Raw genomic sequence first — 26,459 nt, forward strand, 5'->3', positions numbered from 1 at the left:
GCGGTGCCGTGTCGGAAGTCAAAGGTCGGTAAATAGTGGTGATGTCATGCTGGCAAGATGGCGGAAGGGTGAGCTTGTCGTTCCGCTTTCTGGCGTTGGGGCCTGGGTTCTCTAAGGGTTGGGGTACTGGGCCAGGGTCCCTGTTGGGGACAGGTTGCCGTCGCGGGTGCGGACCGAGCTGAAAGGACGGAGTGGAGGCGTGGTGCGAGGGCATGGGGAAGCCGCCCGAGAAGCCTCATCCGCCGGCCACAGCGGAGGCTGGGCAGGAGTCGCACAGCAGGGCCGTCAAATGTGTCTGTCTTCCACTCCACAGGGAGGACGTGGGGTGGTGGCGGAGCTGGCTGCAGCAGAGCTACCAGACAGTCAAAGAGAAGGTAAGCCGGGCTAGCACCTTTCTCTCGGCAGGGCACCGCGGCCGTCTCTTTGCTCCCAACCCCAGCTAGCCTCTGCCTGGATTTTTTGAGCTTCTGTGAGGCCATTTGAAAGAAAAGGGTAAAACACCACCACTAACAACACCTTACACTTAAACAGCAATTTAACTATTAGAATATATGTCAATCACTACCTCAGACACTTGGGAGGATACAGACCAAACAGACAGTCTTGGGCCTCGCAAAGCTCTGTCTGGTGTGGAAGCAGTCAAGCAAAATAGCTGCTTAGTTACTGTTGTGAATACCGTGAAAGGGAAGTACCTAACATTTTGTCTATGCTAGGGAGTCATGAGCATGCCAAGGAAGGTGTAGCAAAGGTGTAAAGCTAGGATCCGGGTAGAGAGAGGCTTGCCGTATGCCCAGTACCTGATGGTGCCTCTGTGAGTGGTTTGCAGAGGGGATGGGCATGGCCAGAGAGTGGAGACCTGGGGAGGTGGCTCGCTAAGTAATGCCTGTGATGTGACTAATGCTTGTCCCCGAAGTAGGCAATACCAGTTGGTGTTCCTGTTTTATCCCACATTCCTAGAATAACTAATTACTATTTACCTTAAGCAAAGTGCTTCAAGGGCAGACTCCAAGAGCCTTCTGATCTCCAATCAGCCTAGTGCTTTAGGAACAGGTTTTGTTGTTGTTGTTGTTTTGTTTTGTTTCGACTTGGTCTGGGTTCTCCTGGATAGCCTCCTCTCAAGCTACAGCTCAGCAAATCTGAGAATTCCCTGTACTGGCTGTTTTGTTGAAGATAAAGAAGCAGGAGTCTACACTAAAGATTAATATGAGACCTCAAAGAAGCGTGTATGGAAAGTGTGATATTCAGTAGGTGTTGGATGAGGACATCCCCTGTGTTTCAAGGCTGATCTCATTAAGAGACTTAATCTCTCCCTTTAGTTCCTTACATTTCTGGGAACTTAGGCAAGTTATTTTGTTGTTGTTATTGGTGGTGTAGTGGTGGTTTGTTTTTTTTTTTTGAGACAGAGTCTCATTGCCCATGTAGCCCTTGGCTGCCCCAGAACTCTATGTAGACCAGGCTGGCCTCAACCTCATAGAGTTCCCGTGTCTCCCCCCCCCTTCTGGAGTGTTGGGATTAAAGGTGCTTAGCATTTGACTGGGCAAGGCTTCACTTCCTCACCTGTAAAGTGAAGTGACAGTACCTATCTAATGGGGATGCCATGAGGATTCCATGATAATAAGCAGAACACTAGGACAACATGTGGCACTCTAGGTGCTACACAGGCACTCCCTCCTTATTTATTTATTTATTTATTTATTTATTTATTTATTTATGGTATTTTGGATTTGGTTTTTTCGAGACAGGGTTTCTCTGTATTACCTGGCTGACCTGGAACTCACTCTGTAGACCAGGCTGGCCTCAAACTCAGAAATCCACCTGCCTCTGCCTCCCAGAGTGCTGGGATTACAGGCGTGCGCCACCACCGCCCGGTGCACTCCCTCTTTATTAAGTGACTCAGTAAAACATAGTCACCACTGAGCCTTGGTGGCGCATGCCTGTAATCCCAGCACTTGGGAGGCAGAGGCAGGTGGATTTCTGCGTTCGAGGCCAGCCTGGTCTACAGAGTGAGTTCCAGGACAGCCAGGGCTATACAGAGAAACCCTGTCTCGAAAAAAACCAAATCCAAAAAACAACAACAAAAAAACCCATAGTCACCAATTTTCTTCGTCTTTTCCCTCTCTCCTTTGCTGCCGTCTTTACTGCCCATCTCAGTTCCATCTGGGCCGGTGTCTTCCTGCTCTCTTAACATATATTGTCCTGTTTTGGGAGGGCCGTATAATTTGCCTTTCTCTGCTTCCTTCTTGCTCCTGCCTTGAGTCGCCTGTACGTCCATCCTATGCATCCACGTGTGTGCATAGACGCAGCATTAGAGACCGCTCGGTGCTTTGTGCACCACCCACCCACCCACCGCAGATGCCCTGGTCTCGATTGGTCTGAGCTGCACCCCCAACAGACCTTTTCTTCCTCTTGTTTTTCTCTCCCCCTTCCTTGATTTCAGAAAATCTTCCCTCAAGTCTGTGTTCAGCAGCCTGGCATACCTTATTACATCAATAAGCTTGATTTTGGGTTGCTCCCTCCCCAGCCCTGAAGTCATCACCTATGCACTTATCTGTGCTGACACACATTTCACACTTGTCAGCTCTACTGGGTACTCTTTAGCCCTTATCTTTCTGGAACTTTCTGCAGCAGTTGACACTAACATGGTCCGCACCCCCAACCTCATCCTTTTTTGAACCATCACCCTTTCAACTTTTGTGATGTAACTCTCGCAGTTCTCCACACACTGGTACAGGTTTTTTTCTTTTTCCTGACAGCGCCTGTCTCTCTGCCTACCCATTAAAGATGAGGCTCTGAAGGTCTTTGTCCTCAGCTCAAAACTATGTATGCCCTGCAGACTCTTACTGTGCGCCTCTCCTGTTGCTTTCTGTAGACCCTTTGGTGCTGAGCTCTTCCCGGATAACTACCCAGTTATCTCATGGTCACCTTGACTCTGAATGGCTTAAAATGTGCCAGTCACTACAGTGACATATTAAAAATGAGAATCTCATTGTGTCCCTACTGCTTCACCCTCCTAGTGGTGTCTTATTGTCCCACTGAATCACGCCAGGTCAGAAGTAGGTGGACCCATCCTAGGAAAAACAAAATGAAAAAACCAGAGTACTCAAAAACCATGCTTCGGCTGAGCGTGATGGTGCAGAGGTGTGATCTCGGCACTCGGGAGGAAGGCAGAGAGAGAAGGGTCAGCCAACACAGTAAACCTCCTCAAAAGAAAACATTCAGGTGACTGACCCCATGTGAAGTGAGAGGACCTGCCAGGTGGAGTGGTCAGAGGTGCTCCAGGAAGTCGTCCTGGAGTTGGCAAACGCGATATGAGGCTATGAGGAAGTCAGACGTAGCAGGCAGCAAGCACCAGCTGGCTCAGGCTACCTCTGGGACAGGTCAGCTGGACAGGCAAATATCATTCATTCCAAAGAAACTTAATGGAAAGACAAACCAGGAAGAGTGGAACCAAGACCTGGGGGAGGATCCACTCTTCTGGGATTTTAAAAAAAAAGGCTCTTTTAATCCCAGCACTTGGGAAGCAGAGACAGGTGAGTTTGTGAGTTCCAGGACAGCCAGGGATACAGAGAGAGACCCTGCCTCATAAACTCAACAAAACAAAAAAACCATATCCAGTTTTAAAAGCTTGTATGGAAAATATGTGTATGTTTTTATAATACTGTTCTGGTTTTGAGATTATTTGTTAGGAGAAAACCAATGACTGACTGAGTGGACTCACTTGTGGGCACGTAGTTAAGAGGGCCTAAGCTGAGACTCAGTCCTTAGTCTAGGTAATCCCAGGTCACAGAATTGGGACAAGTCAGCGCTGTACCCTATGTCACTCTTCCGACTCTTAGGTCACTCGACGTTTCCACATGCCTGTCTGGTGCCGAGAGGCCCAGGCACACGGGATGATGGAGTCTGCCAGCCTTGTCCTTCTTCTCTGTCTTCCGTAGTCCACTGAAGCTTTGGAGTTCATGAAGCGGGACCTGACAGAATTTACCCAGGTGGTACAGCATGACACAGCCTGCACCATAGCGGCCACAGCCAGTGTGGTCAAGGAGAAGCTGGCCGTGAGTACTCCCACGCCTTGAGCGACCGCCCGCCCCTCACGGTCTGCTCTGCCCTGGGAACCGAGTGGGCACCCCCAACTTTTCTCTCATTAGGTGATTATTTTTACAGTGTGGGGAGAAAGGGATATTTTTCCTCCCACTTTAAAGGAAGTATTTGTCAAGCAGATAAGCTTTAGAGTGAGTAATAGTTTTCCTACATCTGTAATGTGTTCCATTAGCAAAATCATGCATTGTAGAAAATGTAGGTAACAAGTGTGTGGTGCCTGTATGTGTGTATAAAAGAACTCCCTTCCAATGAAGGGAACTGCCGTTAACATTTGGCTTGGCAATGTGCCTTTATCCACTGAGCCTTCTTACCAGTCCTTAATACTTTATTTTTTTTCCATCTCAAATAGCATAGTGTAGTCGCAAGTTAATTACGAATTAGAGAATGGCCTTAAACTACTGTTTCTTCCACATATTTATTTATAGGGCTGGAGAATTGGCTTGGCGGTTAAGAGCACTTGGCTGCTCTTCCAGAGGTCCTGGATTCAATTCCAGCAACCACATGGTGGCTCACAGCTCTCTGGAACTCCAGTTCCAGGGGATCTGACACCCTCACAAATATATACAGGTTAAACACTAATGCAAATTAAAATTTAAAAAAACACCTTTATTTAATTATTTAATATGTGTGGGTGTTTTGCCTTCATGTACACCTGTGTACCACATGCATGTAGTAGTACCCATGGGGGGCAGAAGAAGGTGTAAGATCCCCTGGAACTGGAGTTAGAGATGGTGGTAAGCCGCCTTGGTGTTGGGAGTGAAACCCGGGTCCTCATTAACTGCTGAGCCGGCTCTCCAGCTCCTTACATGACTTTTCCCTTACATCATTGCAGGCCTCATTCTGTATTGTCACAAGCAGCCTGGTCTTCATTTAGGTAAATTTAAAAAGCCTTCAGTTTCCTGTTGCACTTCTGGTATTGTGCACAGATCTTCAGTGAATATTATTCTTGTTAGGATTTTTGCCTATTGTCATAATATTTTATTACACAAGATAGAAAAGGTCAAGGGTAAGTATAGTTTTAGTCTTTTTTTTTTTTTTTTTGGATTTTTGGATTTTTGGATTTGGTTTTTTTCAAGACAGGGTTTCTCTGTATAGCCCTGGCTGTCCTGGAACTCACTCTGTAGACCAGGCTGGCTTCGAACTCAGAAATCTGCCTGCCTCTGCCTCCAAAGTGCTGGGATTAAAGATGTGCACCACCACCACCCAGTTGCACAGGATATTTTATTTCCTTAGCAGTAATAAAAACTTGTTTATGTCAGGTAACAAAAGATGGACTCATAGCCCACCAGTATTAGACCTGGGATTTAAAACTACCACCCATCCCAGGCCACCTTTCCTGCTAGAATAACGTGTGTGTGTGTGTGTATGTATGTATGTGTGTGTATGTATGTATGTATGTATGTATGTATGTATACACACATGTTCACATGGGCTTGGAAGTACATATGGGTTCACATGCTTGTATGCAGGTGCCTCTAGAAGCAAGGATGACCTCAGGCATTCCGTGGCCATCCGCCATGTTTCTTAAGACAGTGTCTCCCACTGGGCCTGAAGCTTGCCAGACTCTTTTCTGCCCTCTGGCCAGCGAGCACCAGGGATCTGCCTGTCTTTGCCTCCCTAGCTCTGTCATCAATCCTGGCGTTTTATATGAGTCTTTAGGACAGAACTTAGGTCTTCAGACTTGCATAGTGAGCACTTTTAACTGAGCCTTCTAGCCCTCCCAACACTTTTTGATCAACATAGTTTGATATTTTGTTGTAACAACCAGTTGAAGCTATCTTCATGCCTATCTTGGCCATGTTCTACATCCCCAACTGGGACTGGAGGGCTCTAATTACCTCCTCCAGTCTGAGATGGGGAGAAGGGTTTTTGCACATCTCTGATCCTATACTCCTTCTGATGCTTCACCTGGACCCCAGATGCATCCTGCCCCTAGTACACTGTCCTCTCTCTTTGGTTTTCTCTGCAGACTGAAGGCTCTTCAGGAGCAACAGAAAAAGTGAAGAAGGGGTTATCCGACTTCTTAGGGGTGATCTCAGATACCTTTGCCCCCTCTCCAGACAAAACCATCGACTGTGATGTCATCACCCTGATGGGTACACCCTCTGGCACAGCTGAGCCATATGATGGCACCAAGGTATCCACTGGCAGCATTGCTGGAGGTTGGAAGCTTTCCCTACCAACCTTTGACCACATTAGCAATAATGTGTTCAGGCTAAAAATATACTTAGATTTGTATAATGGGGAACTCGAATAAAAACGTAGGTAATTGCTATCTTTCTTTTTTTTTTGTTCATTTGTTCGTTTGGCTTTTTTTGAGTCAGTGTTTCTCTGTGTAACCTCCCTATCTGTCTGTGTTGCTCAGCAGACCAGGCTGGCCTAGAACTCAAGTGATCTCTCCGCCTGCCTCCCAAGTTCTGGGATCAAAGGAACTGATTTCTAATCCCATGATTTCATTACCCAGAGATACCTGTGCTTCCTCCTAGGCTCCCAGCCTTCCATACTGCTATCGTTGTTCACAAACATGAGTAAAGATAGTTTGGGTTTGTTTTTGGTTTTGGTTTTTTTTTTGTTTTTTTGGATTTGGTTTTTCTGAGACAGGGTTTCTCTGTGTAGCCCTGGCTGTCCTGGAACTCACTCTGTAGACCAGGCTGCCCTCGAACTCAGAAATCTGCCTGCCTCTGCCTCCCAGAGTGCTGGGATTACAGGCGTGCACCACCACAGCCCGGCCTGGTTTTTCCTTTTAAAACAGACATTTCAAATGTATTATTTTGAAGAGCTGTGTAGCGAGGTGTCAGCATCTTTCCTAGGCTCTCCTAAGCACCTTTACACGGCTGCAGATGAGGACAGATGCATCATTTATCTCTTCACTTCCTGGTCTTACACGTTTGAATCCTTTTTGGCTTCAGCCGTAGTTAGGGCACTGAGAACATCTCTGGGGCATAACGTGCTTCACATTTGGGACTCTGCTAGAAATCAGTGTAACCGTTAGAACCCGTGGACAGCAGCTAGAGCAGCATGTTTGTCTGTCTGTCTCCTGTTGCGTGGTCAGTCTCTCTTGAGTTCCCAGGGTGGTGTCAAGGCAGTCCGGCCTCGTGGCGTCTTATCATACAGGCCCGTTCCACACGTGCACTACTGGTGCTGTTCACTAGCATGTGCCAGAATTGTGAGGTTTTTTTTTATGGTGAGAGTCTTAAGTTATCCGAGCGACCCATCGCCAGCACTCACTTACTACCGTTCCCATGCAGACAGACCCTGTGCGGAAGAAGGAGCCTTTCTTTTCTCAGCTGAGGCTTCCTGTGGCCCTAGTGGAGCAGAGCATTATAGGGCACTTGGTAGAGTGGCTCTAAAATGTATTGGGTTTTTTTTTCCTCTTTTGCTGGGCCTAACTTTGTCTCCTGTTATGTTGGTCTTATATACGCTAAGCAAATATATCCAAGTCCAAGATATTGTTGATGGAACACTAATAGTAATAATAGTAATAATTGGGTTTATCAAGACAGAAGTTCTCTGTGTACTTTTGATTGTCCTGGGACTCAGTCTGTAGACTAGGCTCGCCTCAAACTCAAGAGATCTATCAGTCTCCGCCTCTGCTGGAATTAGAAGGAATTACCACTATGCCTGGCTATTGTTGATGGGTTTTCTTTCTTCCTTCCTTCCTTCCTTTCTGTCTGTCTTTATTTTTTGTTTGTTTGGTTGTTTTGGTTTGGTTTTTGGTTTTTTAAAACGAGGTTTTTATGTGTAGTGCTGGCTGTCCTGGAACTTGTTTCTAAATCAGGCTGGCCTCAAACTCAGATCCGCCTGCCTCTGCCTCCCCAGGGCTGGGACTAAAGGCCTGTGCTGCCCCTGCCCAGCTTGGCTGATGGGCTTTTCTTTCTTTTTTTCTTAAAGATTTACTTATTTATAATATGTAAGTACACTGTAGCTGTCTTCAGACACACCAGAAGAGGGCATCAGATCTCATTATGGATGGTTGTGAACCATCATGTGGTTGCTGGGATTTGAACTCACACCCTTTGGAAGAGCAGTCAACACTCTTAACCCCTGAACCATCTCTCTAGCCCACTAATGGGTTTTTTAATTTTAATTTTATTCTGAGATATAATATCACTGTATAGTGTTGTTTGGCCTGGGACTTGGTATGTAGATCAGGCTGGCCTTACACTTACAGAGATCTGCCTGCCTCTGCTTCTCAAGTGCTGGGTTAGTAAAGGTGTGTGCCACCACTCAGCCTTGTCGGATTTTTTGTTTGTTTGTTTGTTTTTATTTTTCCAAGACAGGGTTTCTCTGTAGCCCTGGCTATCCTGGAACTCACTCTGTAGACCAGGCTGTCCTTCAACTCAGAAATTCGCCTGCCTCTGCCTCCCAAGTGCTGGGATTACAGACATGCGCCACCACTTCCTGGCTTGTTAGACTTTAATTTGGGGACAATTATATTATTTCACAATTTGCCCTTAAGTTTGGACTTTATACTGATAAGAACAGATACTACACTTGATCTTATCCAAAAGGCCGAGAAGCGATAAGTTTGGACTTTATTAGCATAATTGCATTTGACTTTGTTTTTGTTTTTGTTTTTTTTGGTTTTGGTTTTTTGGATTTTGATTTTTTCAAGTCAGGATTTCTCTGTATAGCCCTGGCCGTCCTGGAACTCACTCTGTAGACCAGGCTGGCGACGAACTCAGAAATCCGCCTGCCTCTGCCTCCCAGAGTGCTGGGATTACAGGCGTGCGCCACCACCACCTGGCTTGACTTTGTTTTTAGTTTCACATATTTCAGAACAAGTTGTACATATGATTGTATATCCTGCTTACTATATTCTCTTAGTTCTCAGGATTGGAATATTGGGTAAGAGACTATTTTTCTGTGGGCATTCCTGAGGGATTAGCCACTGTGATGTCTGATGAGTGTCCCATGGGTTTGACAGTCAGCAGGGGCCCGGCTTGTAGCTGATTCATATGTGCACAGAGGGGACTTTCCCAGAATCTCTGTTCACTCTTGTCTTTACTTTCAGGCTCGCCTCTACAGTCTGCAGTCAGACCCGGCAACGTACTGCAACGAGCCTGACGGTGAGGGGGCAGCAGTGGGCCCTGTGGATCATGGGTTTCTATTTTAGATATCACACACCAAGTAGCCCCTACATACTGGGAACAGAGTAGGGCCTGTATATATCTTATACTCTGTAGTTCTGTCCCTTTCCTCCCTGAGCCTCAAGTATCTTCACCCTAACTGTTTCTGGAAGAGACTTTGCTCTTAGGGTCCCTTGCCTTCTCTGTTCAGACAACCCTACTGCTCCCCCAGCCTCCCCCTTCCCCCCATTCCCATCTACTATGCCCCATTCTGGAAACTAGAAGCCAGAAATGAGTAAGCCTTCAGACTGGCCATTCCTTCAGAACCAGGCTGCAAAGAGAGAGAGGAGAGGCAGGAATCAAGCACAGGTATAAAGAGTAGATTGGCTCAGCCGGGTGTGGTGGGTAGTACGCGTCCAGAGGGATGCACCTAACCCAGCCTGTGGAGCCTACAAGTAATATTTAGGAGTGGAAGGTTATTCAGGCAAGGGTAAGAGTATGTTTGAAAAATCAGAAAAGACAGGGAGCCCTTGTTTGGGGACACTAAGTCAGAATTCATGAGGCTGTGGCAGCAGCCAGGGAGCTGCTGGGAGGCTGTGTGTCAGAATGAGCAGGCTGTGTTTGGTCAGGAAAGATCCTGGTAATGGGTCTAGACTTTTCTTTTGTCATAGAGGACTTTAAAATCTGTCAACAGGCAGGGACAATAGCTTAATCCTATAATACCAGCTACTTGGAGGCTGAGGCAGGAGAATTGAAAGATCAGAGCTATATAATGAGTTCAGAGCCAACATGGGCAATTTAGCAAAACTTTGTACTGAAGTACGAAACGGACTTGGGGTATGTTTGCCTAGCATACACAAGGCCGTCGGTTCAATCTCTACTACCAGAAAACAAAAGGAAAAACTGACCAAAACAATGAGCCCAGTGATGGCCCAGTACTCAGGAGACATGCCAGCACAGCTCTGTGAGTTTGAGGCCAGCCTGGTGTACACAGTAAGTTCCAGGATAGCCCAGGCTACATAGAGAGACCTTGTCTCAAAAATAACAAACAAACAATGATGGGCCTTTTCTATAAAATTTTATGTTACACGGCCAGGCATGTTAGTGCATGCCTTTATTAATCACTGACTTGGGTGGCAGAGGCAAACAGATCTCTGTGAGTCTGAGGCTAGCATGATCGACATAGCAAATCCCAGGCTAGCCAGGACTATATAGCAAAATACTGGCTAAAATACACAGCCACATTTCCCCCGTGTAGACCCGAGCTTTAAAAGCTCACATTGTAGAATTGTAGAGAACTATTGAAGAGTTTGAGGCTGTGTTGTAAGGATGAGACTAAAGGCAGCAGGTGATGCAGGGCCCAGAGAGCCCGTGTCGGTCGGGGTGAGGCCAGGGGCAGAGGCGAGCCTGAGAAGCAGAACCAGAGCCGGTAGGTACGGAAGGAGCTGGCATGTCTGCAGCGTTTCCAGCCGTAACTAAATGGGAACATGAATGAGCTTGTGTTATGACAGCAGCTGGATCCGGAGTCCAGGGTGGATTCTGGGTAGCAAAGAAATAGGAATTGTCAGAAGAGGAGACTGAAGTAATTTAAGGGAGACTCATGAGCAAAACCAAAGGAAAGGAAAAGAGGAGCTTAGGCAAGACTTAGAATATGTTCAGAGAAGGAGGAAAGGAACGGGGAGAGGAGGGGGGGGGTTCCTGGTCACATGACCTAAGGGAGGACAGACAGACATGGCAGCTTGCAGAGGACTGAAGTGGCAGTAGAGATAGGTGATACTGGAGACTAGTCCTTTCTAGAGAGTCCGAGCTCGGAAGAACTCACCCACCCTTCACCTTGTCTCACCCTGTCCCCCTTGGACAAATGGCTTTGGAAAGATCCTTTACACTTTCTTTACTGTTCTTTTTGTTTTTCAAGGCAGGGTTTCTCTGTGTAGCCCTGGCTGTCCTGGAACTCACTCTGTAGACCAGGCTGGACTCGAACTCAGAAATCCGCCTGCCTCTGCCTCCCAGAGTGCTGGGATTACAGGCGTGCGCCACCACTGCCCGGCTATATTTTTGATTTGATCTCTTTTTTCCTTTTCTTTTTTTTTTTTTTTGGTTTTTTTTGTTTTGTTTTGTTTTTCAAGACAGGGTTTTTCTGTGTAGCCCTGGCTGTTCTGGAACTCACTCTGTAGACCAGGCTGGCCTTGAACTCAGAAGTCCCCCTGCCTCTACCTCCCAGAGTGCTGGGATTACAGGCGTGTACCACCACCACCCAGCTTCTTTACTGTTCAAGTCCAGGCTTAAGTGTTCTCTGTAGTCCAAGTGTTCTTTCCCTAGACACGGGCACTGACTGTCAGTGTCTGTCCCTCTGCAGGGCCCCCGGGCACTGACTGTCAGTGTCTGTCCCTCTACAGGGCCCCCGGAATTGTTTGATGCCTGGCTTTCCCAGTTCTGCTTGGAGGAGAAGAAAGGCGAGATCTCGGAGCTCCTTGTAGGCAGCCCCTCCATCCGAGCCCTCTACACCAAGATGGTGAGGATCCTGCTGTCAGGTCAGGCCCTCAGCTGGCTCTGAGCCTGAGCTGTTAGGAAGTGGGAAGGCCGTGTAATGGGAGAGCCTGTGCAGCCCGATGGGCCTGTGCTGAGCTAAGAAACTGCCAAGAAGAGGCTAATTTGCCATTTTCTGCCAGACAGAATGGTGAGAGCCAGACCAGCAAACTGGTATGGGAGTATTGTTCTCCTTCCTTGGCCAAGCTTGTCCCAGAAGGTGGATCTGTTTGGAACTAAAGTGGGGTGGAAGGACTCTGACAATTACTGTAACCCACGCCCTGTGTCTAGGCTGCAAGAGTGGCTGGGAACAGACTGGTAACGACTCCACACATTATTCCCAAGTTTTCACCTCCATTTCCCCATCCCTCCAGGTTCCAGCAGCTGTCTCCCATTCAGAATTCTGGCACCGGTATTTCTATAAAGTCCACCAACTTGAACAGGTATGCTGGGCTAACCCAGGAAGACAACCCTACCCCCAGCACTGGGGGAAGCGGGCTGGATTTTTGTCAAGACAAGAAAGAGTTGAAGTCCTTCAAGGGTGGCAAGGGCTCTAGGGTCAGGAGCAGGGCCTGAGAGGAGCCCTGACCTGAGAGGAGCCCTCACCTCCCGGACATTACTCACCCACCCTCAGGAGCAGGCCCGGAGGGATGCCCTGAAGCAGCGGGCAGACCAGAGCATCTCTGAAGAGCCTGGCTGGGAAGAGGAAGAAGGTAAGAGGCAGTGAAATGAGATGGTGACTAAGTCTGTGGTACTCTAGGCCTCAGAGACATGGCATCCCTGGGAAAAGCCAGAGTGAGACAGTATACGAGTGAACAGTCAGAAATGGCAAGCAGCCTGTCACACAGGGCTCATGGGACCCAGAGTGTGGATACAGAAATGACATGTGCCATTAGGACAGCTTGCCATGTCACACATGAACCTGCTGTGTTACTGTGTTACATAGTTACTGAGGAGCATGCTAAAAATTTAGAGTCCATACCCCCAACACCCTTCTACATAAGACCACAAGGTTGTGGTTCAAGGGCCTGGCACTCAGGAGGCAGATTTCAATGAATTCGAGGCCAGCATGGTCTACATAGGGAGTTCTAGGTCAGCAAGGTTACATAAAGAGACTATCTCAAAACAACATTAAAAAGAAGAGAGAAGACAAGACTGTAGCTCAGGATGGGTTAAATCGTTAAATCCTTACACTGTATGTCCAGCTTGCACTAAGAGCTTACTCCGTGGTTAGCCCTTAGCAGAAGCCGCTGTCCTTCTCCCTGAGGTAGCAGGTTGAGTAAGTGCTGGCTGCAGAGCGAGACAAGTCTGGCCCAAACCCAGAGCAGATTCTTCAGGCCTTGGTTTTCACATATCTTCCCTGACTCAGGCTGTGAGTCACAGCTCAGCTTGGCCACAGTACGCATGCGACTGACTAGCAGGGATGTCTCCCTGTGCTGGAGTTGCCATAGGGACTCGGGCCACCTTCATCGTGGAAAGCACGGCAGGATGTGCGGGGTTCAAGGCTGTCTTGGGGCTGACTGAGGTTCCACTCCCTCTTTCCCCTACCTGTCTTTCCACAGAGGAGCTTGAAGGCATTGCACCATCTCCAAAAGAGGCAAAGATTCCAAAAGAGACCAAAACTTCTACAGCCCCTGAAGACGAGCCTGCACCCCGGAGCCCTTGTGAAGAGATTCTAGTGGTGCCCCCTGCAGAGGCCACCCCCTCAGAGAGCAGTGAGAGCATCTCCCTCGTGACACAGATTGCCAACCCAGCAGCTGCACCTGAGGCACCAGAGCTACCCAAAGACCTGTCCCAAAAGCTGCTTGAGGCATCTTTGGAAGAACAGAGTCTGGCTGAGGATGAGGGTGAAACTGGACCCCCACCCCCAGTTCCCTCCAAGCCCCTAAGCCCTGCAGGCCGAGCCAGTGGCCCAGAACCCAGGCCTCCAGCCAGAGTAGAGACCCTGAGAGAAGAGGTGCCCACAGACTTAAGAGTGTTCGAGCTGAACTCAGATAGTGGGAAGTCTACCCCCTCCAACAATGGCAAGAAAGGTAGGTCTGGGGGTCTGCGTGCCAGCGGATGTATGAGCGGAGCAAGCCAGCTCTGCCACCTGTGTGTGGATCTGTGCCCTTCGCTTGTGGTCATGGGAGGGTAGCTGCATACATATTACCATATGTATTAGCTAACATTTACGTTGTCGGTGAACGAAGAATGACGCCTTTGGAAATTGTTGGGGTCTTTTTGTTTGCCTTGGTTTCAGCTTTGTTGTTGTGGGGTGTTTTGAGGGTGGGTGTTTTGATTTTTAATCTGTGTACCGCATGCATGCAGTGCCAACAGAGTCCAGGAGAGGGCATTAGATCTCTCCTGGGACTGAAGATACAGTGTAGGTGCTAAGCACCAAGCCCAGGTCCTCTGTCAGAGCAGCCAGTGTTAACTTCTCTGCTATGTCTCTAGCCTCTGGCTTTGGCTTTTTGAGAAAGGCCTCACTATATACCTCAGGCTGGCCTGAAACTGTAGCCTAGGCTTGGCCATTTAACTCCTGGATCCTTTGCTTCCCAAGTGGTAGAACTATAGGAATGAGTCACTATGCCCAGCCACCGAGAACAGTAGGGTTCTTAAAGTCAGCAAAAGGAAGTATATGCTGGCCCGTGCTGTCACGTGGTTTTAATGTTCACCTATATCACATGCCTCGGGTCCATATTCTCCTTAGTTTTCAGATGAGAAAAAAGATGTCTAGAAATGTTAAGTAGCTTTTTAAAATTGCTGTGACCACGAAGTGGGAAGCCTAGCTTCAGTGTCAGGGTGTCGGCCTTGAGTCTGTGATCACGCCCTTCCCTTCCTTTCCCTTCCCTTCCCTCCCCTCCCTCCCCTCCCCTCGACTCCCCTCCCCTTGGTTCCTCTATGGCCTTTTAAACAATGCAGCTTTGCCCCATTGGGGGTTCCTGTGCTGCTGATGTTAGAGGCCTTCTACCTGTCCTGGGGAAGTCAGCCTCTCCCAGCCTTTTATTATGAACATGGAGACACCTTGGACCTGGCCTAAGGGGTGAAGTGGATGCCATGGGCCTTAGGTGAGCCAGTTCCAACAGCAGGGCCTTAGCAATGTCTGAGTGATGGAGTCCTAGGCTGGAGACCATGTTTGTGAAAGAACAACCTTCCTAACACCAGGAATTAAAGGCAAGGGTAGATCTGTCTCCCAAGATTCTGTGCAGATCGCCACCCTTGACAGACAGGCTGCCATAAAGTTTGCCCTCCAGGTGAGCCCTAGCCTGCAGCAAGATGACAGTTTGTTGCAGGAAGTGATAAATGGGCCCGGCACAGCCTCCGTCAGGAGCTGACGTGCGCTTGCTCCTTGACGGAAACTGCCAAGTCTCCAGTGTGTAACACAGTGCTTCTGTTCTGCTTTGTTCAGTGAGGTCATCCATTCAGCTCCTCCTGCCCTTTATGAGACATAGAGGCGGGTAGGGCAGCGGGGACAGGCTTTGTGATGAAACATGAGCAGTATGGGGCAGGCCTGACACTGGAGGCATTCGGAGAAGTGAGGACTGAGCGTCAGCAGTGGCTCACCAAGGACACAGGTGGAGAGCTGGCGCGGGGGCTGGGCTCCTGTCAGCTGGAAGCCAGGTTTAAGTGCTTACGGCTAAAGCTCCCCTCCCATCCTCCTCGAGTAAAGAGACACAGAGCGCGGGAAAGTTCTCTTTTGTTTGTTGTTTTTTGAGACTGGGTCTCATTGTGAATTCCTGACTGGCCTGGAACTTGCTATGTGGACCAGGCTGGTCTGGAATTTACAGAGATCCATCTGCCTCTTCCTCTTGAGTGCTAGGATTAGCACACCCAGCCTGAGTGGGTTGGGTTTTTTTATTTGTTTGTCTAGAGATGGTTGTGAGCCACTATGTGGTTGGTGGGATTTGACTCAGGACCTCTGGAAGAATAGTTAGTGCTTTTAACCACTGAGCCATCTCTCCAGCCTCTGAGTGGGTTCTTAAATAGCAATTGAGACCCTAACATCATGAGCTGGACTCAGAGGTTTAGACTGAGTGCCGAAAATGGCAGAACCTGGAGGCTCAGCTCACTCATAAACTATGTGACTTTAGGAAAGTCACTGCTCTTCTCCAGGCCCCTACTTTTCTTTTCTGCAAATGGAGATTGTTTTATGATAGCCCTCACTTGGGGGAGCAACTTTGGTAGAGCCCTGCTTTGGGGAAAAGAATGTTCTCTATTGCGGTGATAACACCATGATCAGAAGCAACCTGCTAGAAAAGGCTTTGTTTTATCTTACACTTCCAAGTAACAGTCCATCTCTGAGGGAAGTGATTGGAACTTCAGGGCAGGAGCTGCTTGGCTTGCTTTCCGTGGCTTGCACAGTCTACTTCTTCAACTCAGGAGCACCTGCCCAGGGGTAGCACTATCCACAGTGGCCTGGACCCTCCCACATCCTTCTAGAAAACACCCCACAGAATGGCCAGGCTGAGGGGGCAGTTTCTTCGTTGTGGTTTCCTCTTAGGCAGCTGACCCTAGCTGTGTCAAATTGTCCAAAGAAAACAAAATGCAACCAACATTGTGGTAATGACAGGTGATAGGCTCTTATTTTCTGTATCTAGACCTGTGTTAAGCACTGGATATGCCTGTCCTTTAGAGATTCACAAAGCCCTCTAAGATCTGTGCAGTTCCCTATTTTTCTACTGATAAACTATAGAGGTGGCTGGGTAGTGTGGTGCACACCTTTAATCCCAGCACTCGGGAGGCAGAGGCAGGCGGATCTCAGAGTCCCAGGACAGCCAGAGCTGTTCTCTGTTACACAGAGAAACCCTGTTGGGGAGGGGGAAGGGGAGGGGCTACAAAGATAGAAAGGCAGCTCTGCACTTAAGAACTTCCAGAGGGCCTGAGTTCAGGGTCCAGCATCCACGAGAGCCTCTCACAACATCTATAACTCCAGTTTCAAGGGATCTGATACTCTCTCTTCTGGGCTTTGTGTCAGCTGCACTCCAATGATAAAATTGAAAAGCTCAGCTTCCCGCATGGGAACAGGGAGATCACATTGAAGCCTGGGACAGTCTGTAGGAAGGTGGGGGAGTACTCAGTGGGCCTGACAGGTGTGGGTTGTGGTCATGGACTTGAAGTGACTTCCACCATCTCTGTTGTACCTCCCCGCCCTGCAAAGTGGTCTGTGAGTCAGGGCCTTACTATGTACCCCAGACTCTTGGTTTTTTGAGACAGGGTTTTCTCTGTGAAGTCCTGGCTGCCCTGGAACTCACTCTGTAGACCAGGCTGGCCTCGAACTCAGAAAGCCGCCTGCCTCTGCCTCCCAAGTGCTGGGATTACAGGCGTGCGCCACCACTGCCCGGCTCCTCCTTAATTTTTTAAAGATTCATTTTAGTGTTTATTTATATGTCTGTATGTAAGCTTTGTGTATTCAGGTGTCCATAGAAGCCAGAAGATGGAATCAGATCCTTTGCAATGGAAGTCACAGGTGTTTGCAAGCCACCTGATGTGGGTGCTGGGATCTAAACTCTTGTCCTCTGTAGAGCAATGAACCCTCACAACCACTGAGCCCACTCCCCAGCCCTGGCCATGAACACAGGATCCTCCTGCCTCTGCCTCCTAAGCGGTGGGATTGCAGCAATATGCATCAGGCCTGGCGAGCCCTGGTCTTCTGTCAGCCATGAGCCCTTGTTTCATCACAGGTACAGATTAGTTGAAAGTTGGGATTAATAATATTTCAAGTTTCGCCAGGTAAAATAAGAAAAACATCCAAGTATGTGAAAGAAACAAAATCCAGGCCTGCTGGTGCACTTCTGTAATCCTAGTGCAGGGAGGCAGAGGTGAGAGAATAAGGAATTCACTGTCTTCCTTGGCTACTGGGGACCTTGTCGGGCAGGGAGGGGTGGAGGCGATCACAGCAGTAGTTTGTGAGATCTTATCAGGCAAAGGGATGGAATAATGGGTGGGATTGATTCCTGGCACCCATGTGCTGGCTCACCAACCAGAACCCAGTTGCAGAGATCTGACTTCCTTTTCTGGCCTCTTTGGGCATTAGGTATGCATGTGGTACACATACATGCACACAAAGGATTCATACAGATACAGTGTGTACTTTGATTTGTAGGGAGCCAGAGGTGGCTCAGTAGTTAAGAACAGAGGACCTGGGTTCAGTTCCCAGTGCCCACATCTAAGGGGGATTGAGGCTGCCTGTCACACCTGCACCGGGGTCTGATGGCCTCAGATCTATCTGTACTCAAGACAAACCCCCACACAAGTTAACACACATGGTTAGCAATACATGTTTAAGGCCAGGCATAGGGGCATGAGCCTTTAGGAGGCAGAGGCAGCCGACTCTAAGTTCCGAGCCAACCTGGTCTATAGAACAAGTACCAGGACAGAGTGAAAGCCTCTCTCAAAACAAACAAACAGACAAAAGTAATAACTTTCTGAAAAAATTTAAAATTTTGATTTTTGATACCCAAGGTTTTCCTCTGATCTGCACACGTATAACACATGCACACACACAAAGAATTACAGTTCCATTTAGAGTTGGGCTGCAAGGCAGGTGATCAGATAGGGACTGAGACTACACAACTGACCTGTGACTGGTGCTCTTAGCCATCTTCTACCTTCCACACACAGCCTGAGATAGGACACACCCCAAGACAAGTGGGAAGGAAGCCAGTGTGACTCAAGACAGGATCAGTGGGAACAGGACAGGCAGCGGAGGGTTTCTCTCTGGTACTAGAAACTGAATCCAGGACTTGCCACATAGCTGAGGAGAACCTTAACTTCTGATCCTTCTTGCTTTCTACCTGCTTCCCAAATGTTGGGAGTGACATCATGAGCAGTTTACATGGTGTTGGCGTCCAACCAAGGGCCTTATACACTCAAGGCGAGCATTGAATTGACTAAGGTATCTTCCTTTTGTTTTTGTTTTTTTTTTTTGTTTTTGGTTTTTTGGGTTTTTTTGTTTTGTTTTTGTTTTTCAAGACAGGGTTTCTCTGTGTAGCCTTGGCTGTCCTGGAACTCACTCTGTAGACCGCGTGTATGTCTGCAACAGCCAGAATAGTGCCTCAGATCCCCTGGGCTGGAATTACAGATGACCATGAGCGGCTGTGTGTGAACTTGGATCTGAACCCCAGTCCTGAGCAAGAAGAGCAGTGCTCCTGCTTCCTGAGTTCTCTCCCCAGCCCCCTTAGTTGTTCTGGTTATGTATGTGTGTGGTTATGTGCCCATGAGTTCAGGCAGCTGCAGAAGGTGTCAGCTCCCCTGGAGCCTCCTGATGGGCACGGGAAACGAGCCGAGGTCCTCTGCAGGAGCAGGACACAGCCCGAATTGCCTGGTCAGTCATTGCTCCTGCCCAAGCCTTTCTTGAACTCTTAATCCTCCTGTCTCTGCCTCTGCCTCTGCCTCTGCCTCTCTGCCTCCTCTCCCCTCCTCCTCTGCCTCTGCAGCACTGGGTTACAAGTGTGTGTCACCACACGTATGTATGCTATACTTTGTTCTTAGTCATCCCTCTCCGATAGAAGAAAACCTTAAAAAGAGAGGTTACATTGACCCGGCTGTGCTGTGTCGTGGCCTGGATATGGGGCTGTATTTAATGGAAGGGACAAGAGGAAGCTTGGGTACTGAGGCCTTCTCCCTCTGACACCCACACCACATCCCCGCTGGCTGGGTCTGTGTGCATCAGGACTGTGCCAGACCGTGCTTGCCTCTTCAGCCCCTCAGCAGAGCAGGGAAGGAAGTTGGGATGAGTGTGTGGCCTGTGGCCCTGTGTTAAAGGCCTGCTTCACTATTACCTGTGGAACCTGTTTCTAATCTCTCTTTATCTGCGGAAGTAAAAAAATAGTGACACAAAAAGTTAACTGGGAGATAGACCCTCAGGTTAGTAATCACCAGGAAAACAAAACAAAAGACTCTGTTATTACGGTTCTTAAACAGATCTCGTAACTTGCCCTCTGTGACAGGACAAGTGACTCCCGTCTGTGCCATCGATGTCTTCCCTCTGTGCTGTGTAAACTGTTGATACATGCTCAGAGGGCAGATTCGAAATGCTCCCAACAGCTAGTCGGTGCATCTGCTTCTAGAAGGGTCTGCTCTAGCATATAAACTGAAAGAGAGCTTTAAGGTCCAGAGATCAGGAGAGGCTGTCCTGGCCACAGCCTAGCTTAGCCAGGAGCCTGGCTTTTGACCCACAGGAAGCCAGCCACAGTAACAGATAAACGGAAGCATGTCCTGCAGGCACAGTACCAGGAGACTGTCCGACAGGATCAGAACTTGAGTCTTGGTTGGAGATCTGCTCTGACTTGCGGGATGGGACATGTAAGTTACTTAACTCAGAGACAAGGCCTTTGAAAGAAATGTATGGCCCTACTTCTCCATTTGTTAAACATCCATTGCATTTGAACATGTAATTGCACGTGACACCTATTTCTCAAACAGCAGCTCATTTCTTTGTAGAGTAACCAGGATCTAATACAGAATCCTGGGCTACACCTGGCCTGCAGAGTCAGAATGCAGGGGTGAGGAGGGATCTGGTTCTAGAAGCTTCTTCAGTGGTCTTCGAAAAGACAGTGGTTTGCCGAGAGCTACATTTGGGACTGGATCTCATGTTTCATAGGCTGGCTTTGAATTCACTAAATAGTAGAGGATGACCTTTTGAACTTGACTCCTAAGTGCTGCAAGGGAGCTCCACCACCCCTGGATTCCTTTGAGTGCTGGGATCAAACTTCAGGCTTTGGGCATCTCTGCCGGCTCAGCTGCACACTCACACACACACACACACACACACACACACACACCGCACTTTTTTTTTCCGGCATAATTGAATAATTAGCAGTTCAGAATAATTTGCTCAGTACTACACAGTAGGTGTAATGGTTAGCCCAGGTCTGCCATGCTCCAGGGACCTTACATGTACAACAGCAGATTTTGCAGTTCATTTCTTACTGATTTTAACATAAAGGGTTTCAATATTGCCTAGAAGAAACCATGCCCAAGTATGTTTAAAGTAGTCATCACCCTGTGTGAGAACCGTACAAAGCGAGAGGAGGAAAATTTATGAGCAGGGCCAGGTCATAAATACTGTAAGTTCTTTGGACTGTAGAGTCTGCTGACACGGTGAGCTCTGCTGTCAACAACACATGGAATGCCCACAGACGATATGTAAACAGACACACAGATGTGTTCAAAAGTGTTTTCAAAGACTTTAATTTTTTATTTTTTCAATTTTTTATTTTTTGTTTTTTCCAGATAGGGTTTCTCTGTGTAGTCCTGGCTGTCCTGGAACTCTCTGTAGACCAGGCTGGCCTCAAACTTAGAGATCTGCCTGCCTCTGCCTCCTGAGTGCTGGAATAAAGAGGCGTGGTACACCACCCCTGCCAATGACCTTAAAGTTTTTATTTTATTATTTTATTTTATTTTATTTTATTGGTTTTTATTGGTTTTTATTGGTTTTTTGGATTTGGTTTTTTTGAGACAGGGTTTCTCTGTGTAGCCCTGGCTGTCCTGGAACTCACTCTGTAGACCAGGCTGGCCTCGAACTCAGAAATCCACCTGCCTCTGTCTCTCAGAGTGCTGGGATTACAGGTGTGCGCCACCACCGCCTGGCTAAAGTTTTTATTTTTGAGACAGGGTCTCAAACTGTCTCAAAACAAGAAAAGGAATGTGCCGCTATACCTATATAGTTTTTAATTTTTTAAAGATTTCGTAAGAGTGTTTTGTCTGCACATATGTCAGTGTCTGTCATGAATGTCTGGTGCCCTGAGAGGTCAGAGGAGGACTCTGGATTCCTTGGAGCTGGAGTTAGGGAACGAATAGCAAGTGCTTTTAACCACTGAGCCATCTCTGCAGTGTGTGTGTGTGTGTGTGTGTGTGTGTGTTTGTGTACACCTGTGCATCCACAAGTAGAAACACTTTGCGAGTTGGTTCTCTTTCCATCATATGTATTTTGAGAATGGAACTCAGGTTGTAAAACTTGACAAGGGTCTTTACCCACCAAGCCATCCTGCCGGCCCCTGTGTTCATAGAAACAGTGGACTGAATTTGGTTCATGGACAGTAGTAGTCCAACTGCTGACTTAAACAAAAGGTCTAAGAATATTAGGTAACAACTTATATGGTCCCTGATGTTCTAGGACTATATAGGAAAAAATACACATTCCTCTCCCTGGAGCTCTCTATACTCCTCCATTACTGGACAGTGAGTACAGTTAGCTGTTATGTTACAAAATAAACGCATCGGGGAAAGAGCAGGGTGCAGGGGAAGGTGACTGGAGGAAGGGAATAGAGCCTAGCGTGCACAGTGACCCCTCAGCACTGTATAAACCTAGCGCATCTCACACTGGAATCCCGTCACTTAGGAAGTAGAGGAATGAGAATCTTTACATAGTGAGGTTGAAGCAGGGACGCTTGAGACCCTGCCTCAAAGACCCTGTCTCAAAGAATTGTAAATAGGATAAAATAGGCTTGTCAGCTAGGTGGTGCTTCAAGGCCTGTAGTTCCAGGCCAGCCAGGGCTAAAGTCTCTCAGGAAGAGCCAAGGTAATTTTTTTTTCACCCTTAGAGGAGAGAGACAGAGAGCACACTTGTGTCAAGGCATGGATATGAAGACAGAACAGTCTTTCTCTAGGACCATTACATCAGTCCTATTTGAAAAGGGGGCGGGGGGGGGGGGGGGGGGGACAGGGTCTCATCCTGCACTTGGGAAGCAGAATCAGGTGGATCTGTATAAGTTCAAGCCTGGTGACAACCGAGACTCTATAGTGAGACCCTGCTCAAAAAAAAAGACAGGTTGGCCTAGAAAAATGTAGTCAAGGCTGATCTTAGACTCCTGATCCTTCTGCTTCTGCCTCCCAAGTGCTCGAGAACACAGCAGATGCCTCCACCCCTGGTTTTCTGCAGCCCTGGGGACAGAACCCATGGCTTTGTTCATGTAGGCAAACGCTGAGCTCTAGCCCTAGCTCTGAGTGTGTAGTGTGTATTGTGTTGCTGGGATCTCACTAGACCTCGAGTGTGTTACCTGTTTCCTACTGAGCCACGATACTGCTGCCAGGAGTTTTCCTTAGACGTCTACAAGTGAGATCATCAAGCCCGATTAAAAGTGGTTATAAAGACGTTGTGTGTTGTCTGTCATCCCCTTTAAAGATAGCACATGCACAGGTACACGAATGAGTGTGCCTAGCCAGCCATCTTTAGACTCCCTCCATGTCACACGGTGCTTCTTACATGTGGCTCACGATTCCAGGCTCGAGCACAGACATCAGCGAGGACTGGGAGAAGGACTTTGACTTGGACATGACTGAAGAAGAAGTGCAGATGGCGCTTTCCAAAGTGGATGCCTCTGGTGAGGTGAGTAGGTCTCGCTAGCAGGACAAGCTAGTCCATGGGCAGCAGGGTAGAGGTGCTCTGCCAGCAAACCCTGCCACCCTCCACAGGCAGGTCCCTACATCTGTCTGAGCTAATGCTTGCAGGAAGAGAGATGAGGCTTTACAGTCAAGCCTATAACAGTCATCGGGCTCTGCTGCTGATCCGTTCTAGGTGTATGCATGAAGGAGTTCTTGACCTTAGCTCTGTATCAGAGTCACCCAAGAAACAAGAAAAAACAAGCACATACTGAGCAAGCACGGTGGCACATACGCCCGCCCAGTGTGGTCCCAGTGCTCATTAGAGTGTGGGGGGGGCGGGGCGGAGATGGACAGAGATGCTGAGCGCCGGTCGTGGCCTTAGAACTTAGGAGACCTTAGCAAGTTCCTGGCCTTAGTGACAGAAGAAGGCTTTGCACTGAGTCATTTAACATCTATTTCCTCATCTAAAATACAAGATTGATAGTGGCTGTCTTAGAAGCTGTAGTGAGGTAAACCATGTAACCACGGTAGGTGGGGTGCCTGTCATAAGATGTCATCCATAGACATTAGTGACCATAGTTTAAGTTTAATGGGCCTTTTATTGCTTTTATTCTTTACTACCTCCCCATTTCTGCCAGACATGACATGGCACACATATAATCCTACCACTCAGGAGACTGGGCAGACAGATTTCTTGACTTTTAGTTCAAAGCCAGCCTGGTCTATATAGTGAATTCTAGGAAAACTAGGGCTACACAAGTGATTTGTCTCAAAGCAAAACTAAAAGAAGTAGACAGTTTAAAGAGATGGTCTGCCTGTGAGCCTCAGTCTGTGTATATGGCCCTCTCTCCTTTCTCTCTCCCCCACTCCTGTCTCTCCTCCTCTTCTTCCCCCCACCTCTCTTCCTTTCCTTCCTTCACCCCCCCACCCCCGTGGGTGGGAGGAATTATCACTGACTTCTTGCTAGCTCATGTCCTTTAGCTCTCCGAATGTGCTTGCCCGGGAATATAGTTCTGTGGTAGAATGCTCATGAAAGTGTTCAGGGGGTCCTGAGTCTTATCCCCAGCTCTGAAAGAAAACAAACATACAAGAAAGCCTGACCGTCAGCACTCCTAAGCCCCCACTCAGGCCCTCTGTGGGCGGCTCAGCTGAGAACAGGCCAGCAGTACGAGGAAGTTCAACGGCAGAGCCCCTGAGAAGCCTGTGCAAAGAGAACACCCCAACAGGAGGGGAGGGGAGTCGATCTGACCTGGGACAGGCGCACAAGGCCAGACTCCGTAAAGCTTTAAAGTTAACAAAAGGAAAGGCTGGGCAGGCCTGTAATCCCAATACTTGGGAGGCAGAGGCAGGCAGATGGATTTCTGAGTTCAAGACCAGCCTAGTCTACATAGTGAGTTCCAGGACAGCCAGGGCTATACAGAGAAACCCTGTCTTGAAAAAAACAAAAAAAAAAAGGAAGAGTTTTAGCTGGGTGGAGGTGGTGTAGCCCTTCAATCCACCACTCCAGGAGGCAGAGGCAGGCAGATCTCTGTTAGTTCAAGACCAGCCTGATCTACACAGCAAATTCCAAAACAGCCAGGGCTACACAGAGAAATCTTATCTCAAAACAAAACACAACAAAATAAAACAAACGAAAAGGACAGCAACCAAAAGTAACACATTAGCTCTTGCAGCAGGATACCGTCTCCTCTGGGGCCTGACTCTGCAAGCATCCCATGCAGAGTTGAGTGTAGTTAATGGAAATCTTTCCTTTGCATCTGAGGCAACCGAAGCAGCAAGCCTCTCTCAGGCATCTGCGTCATACTCCCTAAAGCCAAGGACTGTTTGGTGCAGTGGTCGCCTAGCTCGGGAGAAGATGGGCTCAGGGCGTGGCTCAGTGTTTGTTCTCATTCTCTCCTCACCTTTGCAGCTGGAAGATGGAGAGTGGGAGGACTGGGAATGAGGGGAGCTACAGCAAGCAGCTCCCCCACCCACCCACGGCACATCCCATCTCCCTCGCTCGCTCGCTAGTCTCGGCCTCGGCCAGCCTTGGAAGACACTGAGAATGTTCCCCAAATGGCCTCTGCTATCCAGAACTTGGTACATAACCTGGTGGCTCCCTGCTGGCCCACTGCTCACACCTTGGAAGAGCCGTTTCAAATACAGATGCAGAAGTCTGATTTGTGCCAACCTTAGGATGACCTAAGGGGAGGACCCGTATCCCATCACCGGAGAGCCTGCATTTCCCTGCTATTGTAGGGATTCCTGCTGGGAGACCTAGAGGGGTAGCTGTCTCCTGCAGGGACAAGAGCTGAAGCCCTGGTCTCTCTGAAGACAACACGCACTACCCCATAAGCTAGTAAGCCAGTAAGAAAGGCCATGCCACCTGCCCTTGGCTACACAGGAACAGTGAACACCGTTTTCGTTCCTGTCCCAATGAGGACGAGGCAATCATCTCTGGGAAATTTGCCTCTCTGGAGTCTCCGTTCCAACCATTTCCTGTTCCTGGAAAAGTCCTACGGGGTTCAGGATCTTAAGACCAACCTTGAGTCTTCTCTAACCCATCGGAGATCCCTACACCTTCCCAGGGCTTATGTCAGACACACCCAAGTCCTTAGCCCACGTGTGCCACTGCAAGAGACTGCTCTTGTATTTCTAACCCTCCCCAAGAAGGGAGGGAGCCCCTTCAGGCCCTTCAGTGTGTTGCCTGGTAGGATAACTGCTCCCAGCAGATGCCTTGACTCCCATAGCTTAGGCACGAGCCAGCTCTGAGCTGTATGAAGTAAAAGCAGAGATGAGTACTCACGGTGCATCACCAGGCCAGCCTCTCCTCAGCCCTCTGTTCTTGATATGCTGGGGCAAGCATCCTGAGACTCCTATCTCCTGCAGAGGCCCTCCTTCCTGAAGACCGTCAGCCTGGGGCTCTTCCTCTCTTGAGACAGGGCGCTTGAAGACCTGGTGCCCTGGTGCGGCACACATGCTGTTCTGGTGACTGCGTGCTGGTGCATCCACCAGTGACTCATCTAAAGGAGCCGGCCAGGCTCCCTGGGAATGTGGGCACTGCAAGCCTTCAGTGAAAGGGGTAGGGTGGACAGAATGCTAAATTTTTTTTTTGATGGGATGGGTTTTTCTCTTTGTAATTATTTTAATTAACCTTTGGGTTGTTTGTGCAATATTATATATTTTAAATTATAATGCATCTCCCCAGAGTATTTTGTAGCTGGGAAAAGAAAAAAAGTAAAGAAAAAAATTCTAACAGCTGTTAGTTTTGTAATTAAAAAGGAACAAAAATAAAAGTTTGTCCTGAACCTTTTACAGATTTGCCATAACAGCATTAAAGTGATTGAACAGAAGCCAGTGTCTGGGGATGTTTGTCCCCCTTGGCAGTGACTTCCACAATTGCAAGTGTGACTTTCTGCCTGGAACTGGGCACATGGGTGGGTGTGGCCTGGGTCTAAGGATGCCCCTGGCCTCTTCCTG

The 26,459-nt window shown here is 48.4% G+C and overlaps 1 protein-coding gene and 1 pseudogene across 1 annotated transcript; one reads left to right on the forward strand and one right to left on the reverse strand.

The window, feature by feature from the left end:
* Bsdc1 (BSD domain containing 1) lies at positions 1–26,294 on the forward strand. Its single transcript, XM_052177460.1, has 11 exons — positions 1–68; positions 314–374; positions 3,936–4,052; positions 6,068–6,235; positions 9,113–9,167; positions 11,564–11,679; positions 12,068–12,136; positions 12,328–12,406; positions 13,256–13,726; positions 22,901–23,004; positions 24,910–26,294. The coding sequence occupies exons 1-11, from the start codon at positions 58–60 to the stop codon at positions 24,940–24,942; spliced, it is 1,284 nt and encodes a 427-aa protein (XP_052033420.1). The 5' UTR covers positions 1–57; the 3' UTR covers positions 24,943–26,294.
* Positions 8,515–8,622, reverse strand: LOC127681857 (uncharacterized; annotated as a pseudogene).
* Positions 26,295–26,459: the final 165 nt, after the last annotated feature.

Source organism: Apodemus sylvaticus, chromosome 3, assembly GCF_947179515.1.
Source record: "Apodemus sylvaticus chromosome 3, mApoSyl1.1, whole genome shotgun sequence".
Classification (NCBI taxonomy): domain Eukaryota; kingdom Metazoa; phylum Chordata; class Mammalia; order Rodentia; family Muridae; genus Apodemus; species Apodemus sylvaticus.

Bases quoted from the DNA above. Each gene is read 5' to 3' on its own strand.
- Bsdc1 (XM_052177460.1), top strand. The intron at 12,137-12,327 runs GTATGCTGGGCT...ACCCACCCTCAG, and splicing joins AAGTCCACCAACTTGAACAG to GAGCAGGCCCGGAGGGATGC. The intron at 12,407-13,255 runs GTAAGAGGCAGT...GTCTTTCCACAG, and splicing joins TGGCTGGGAAGAGGAAGAAG to AGGAGCTTGAAGGCATTGCA.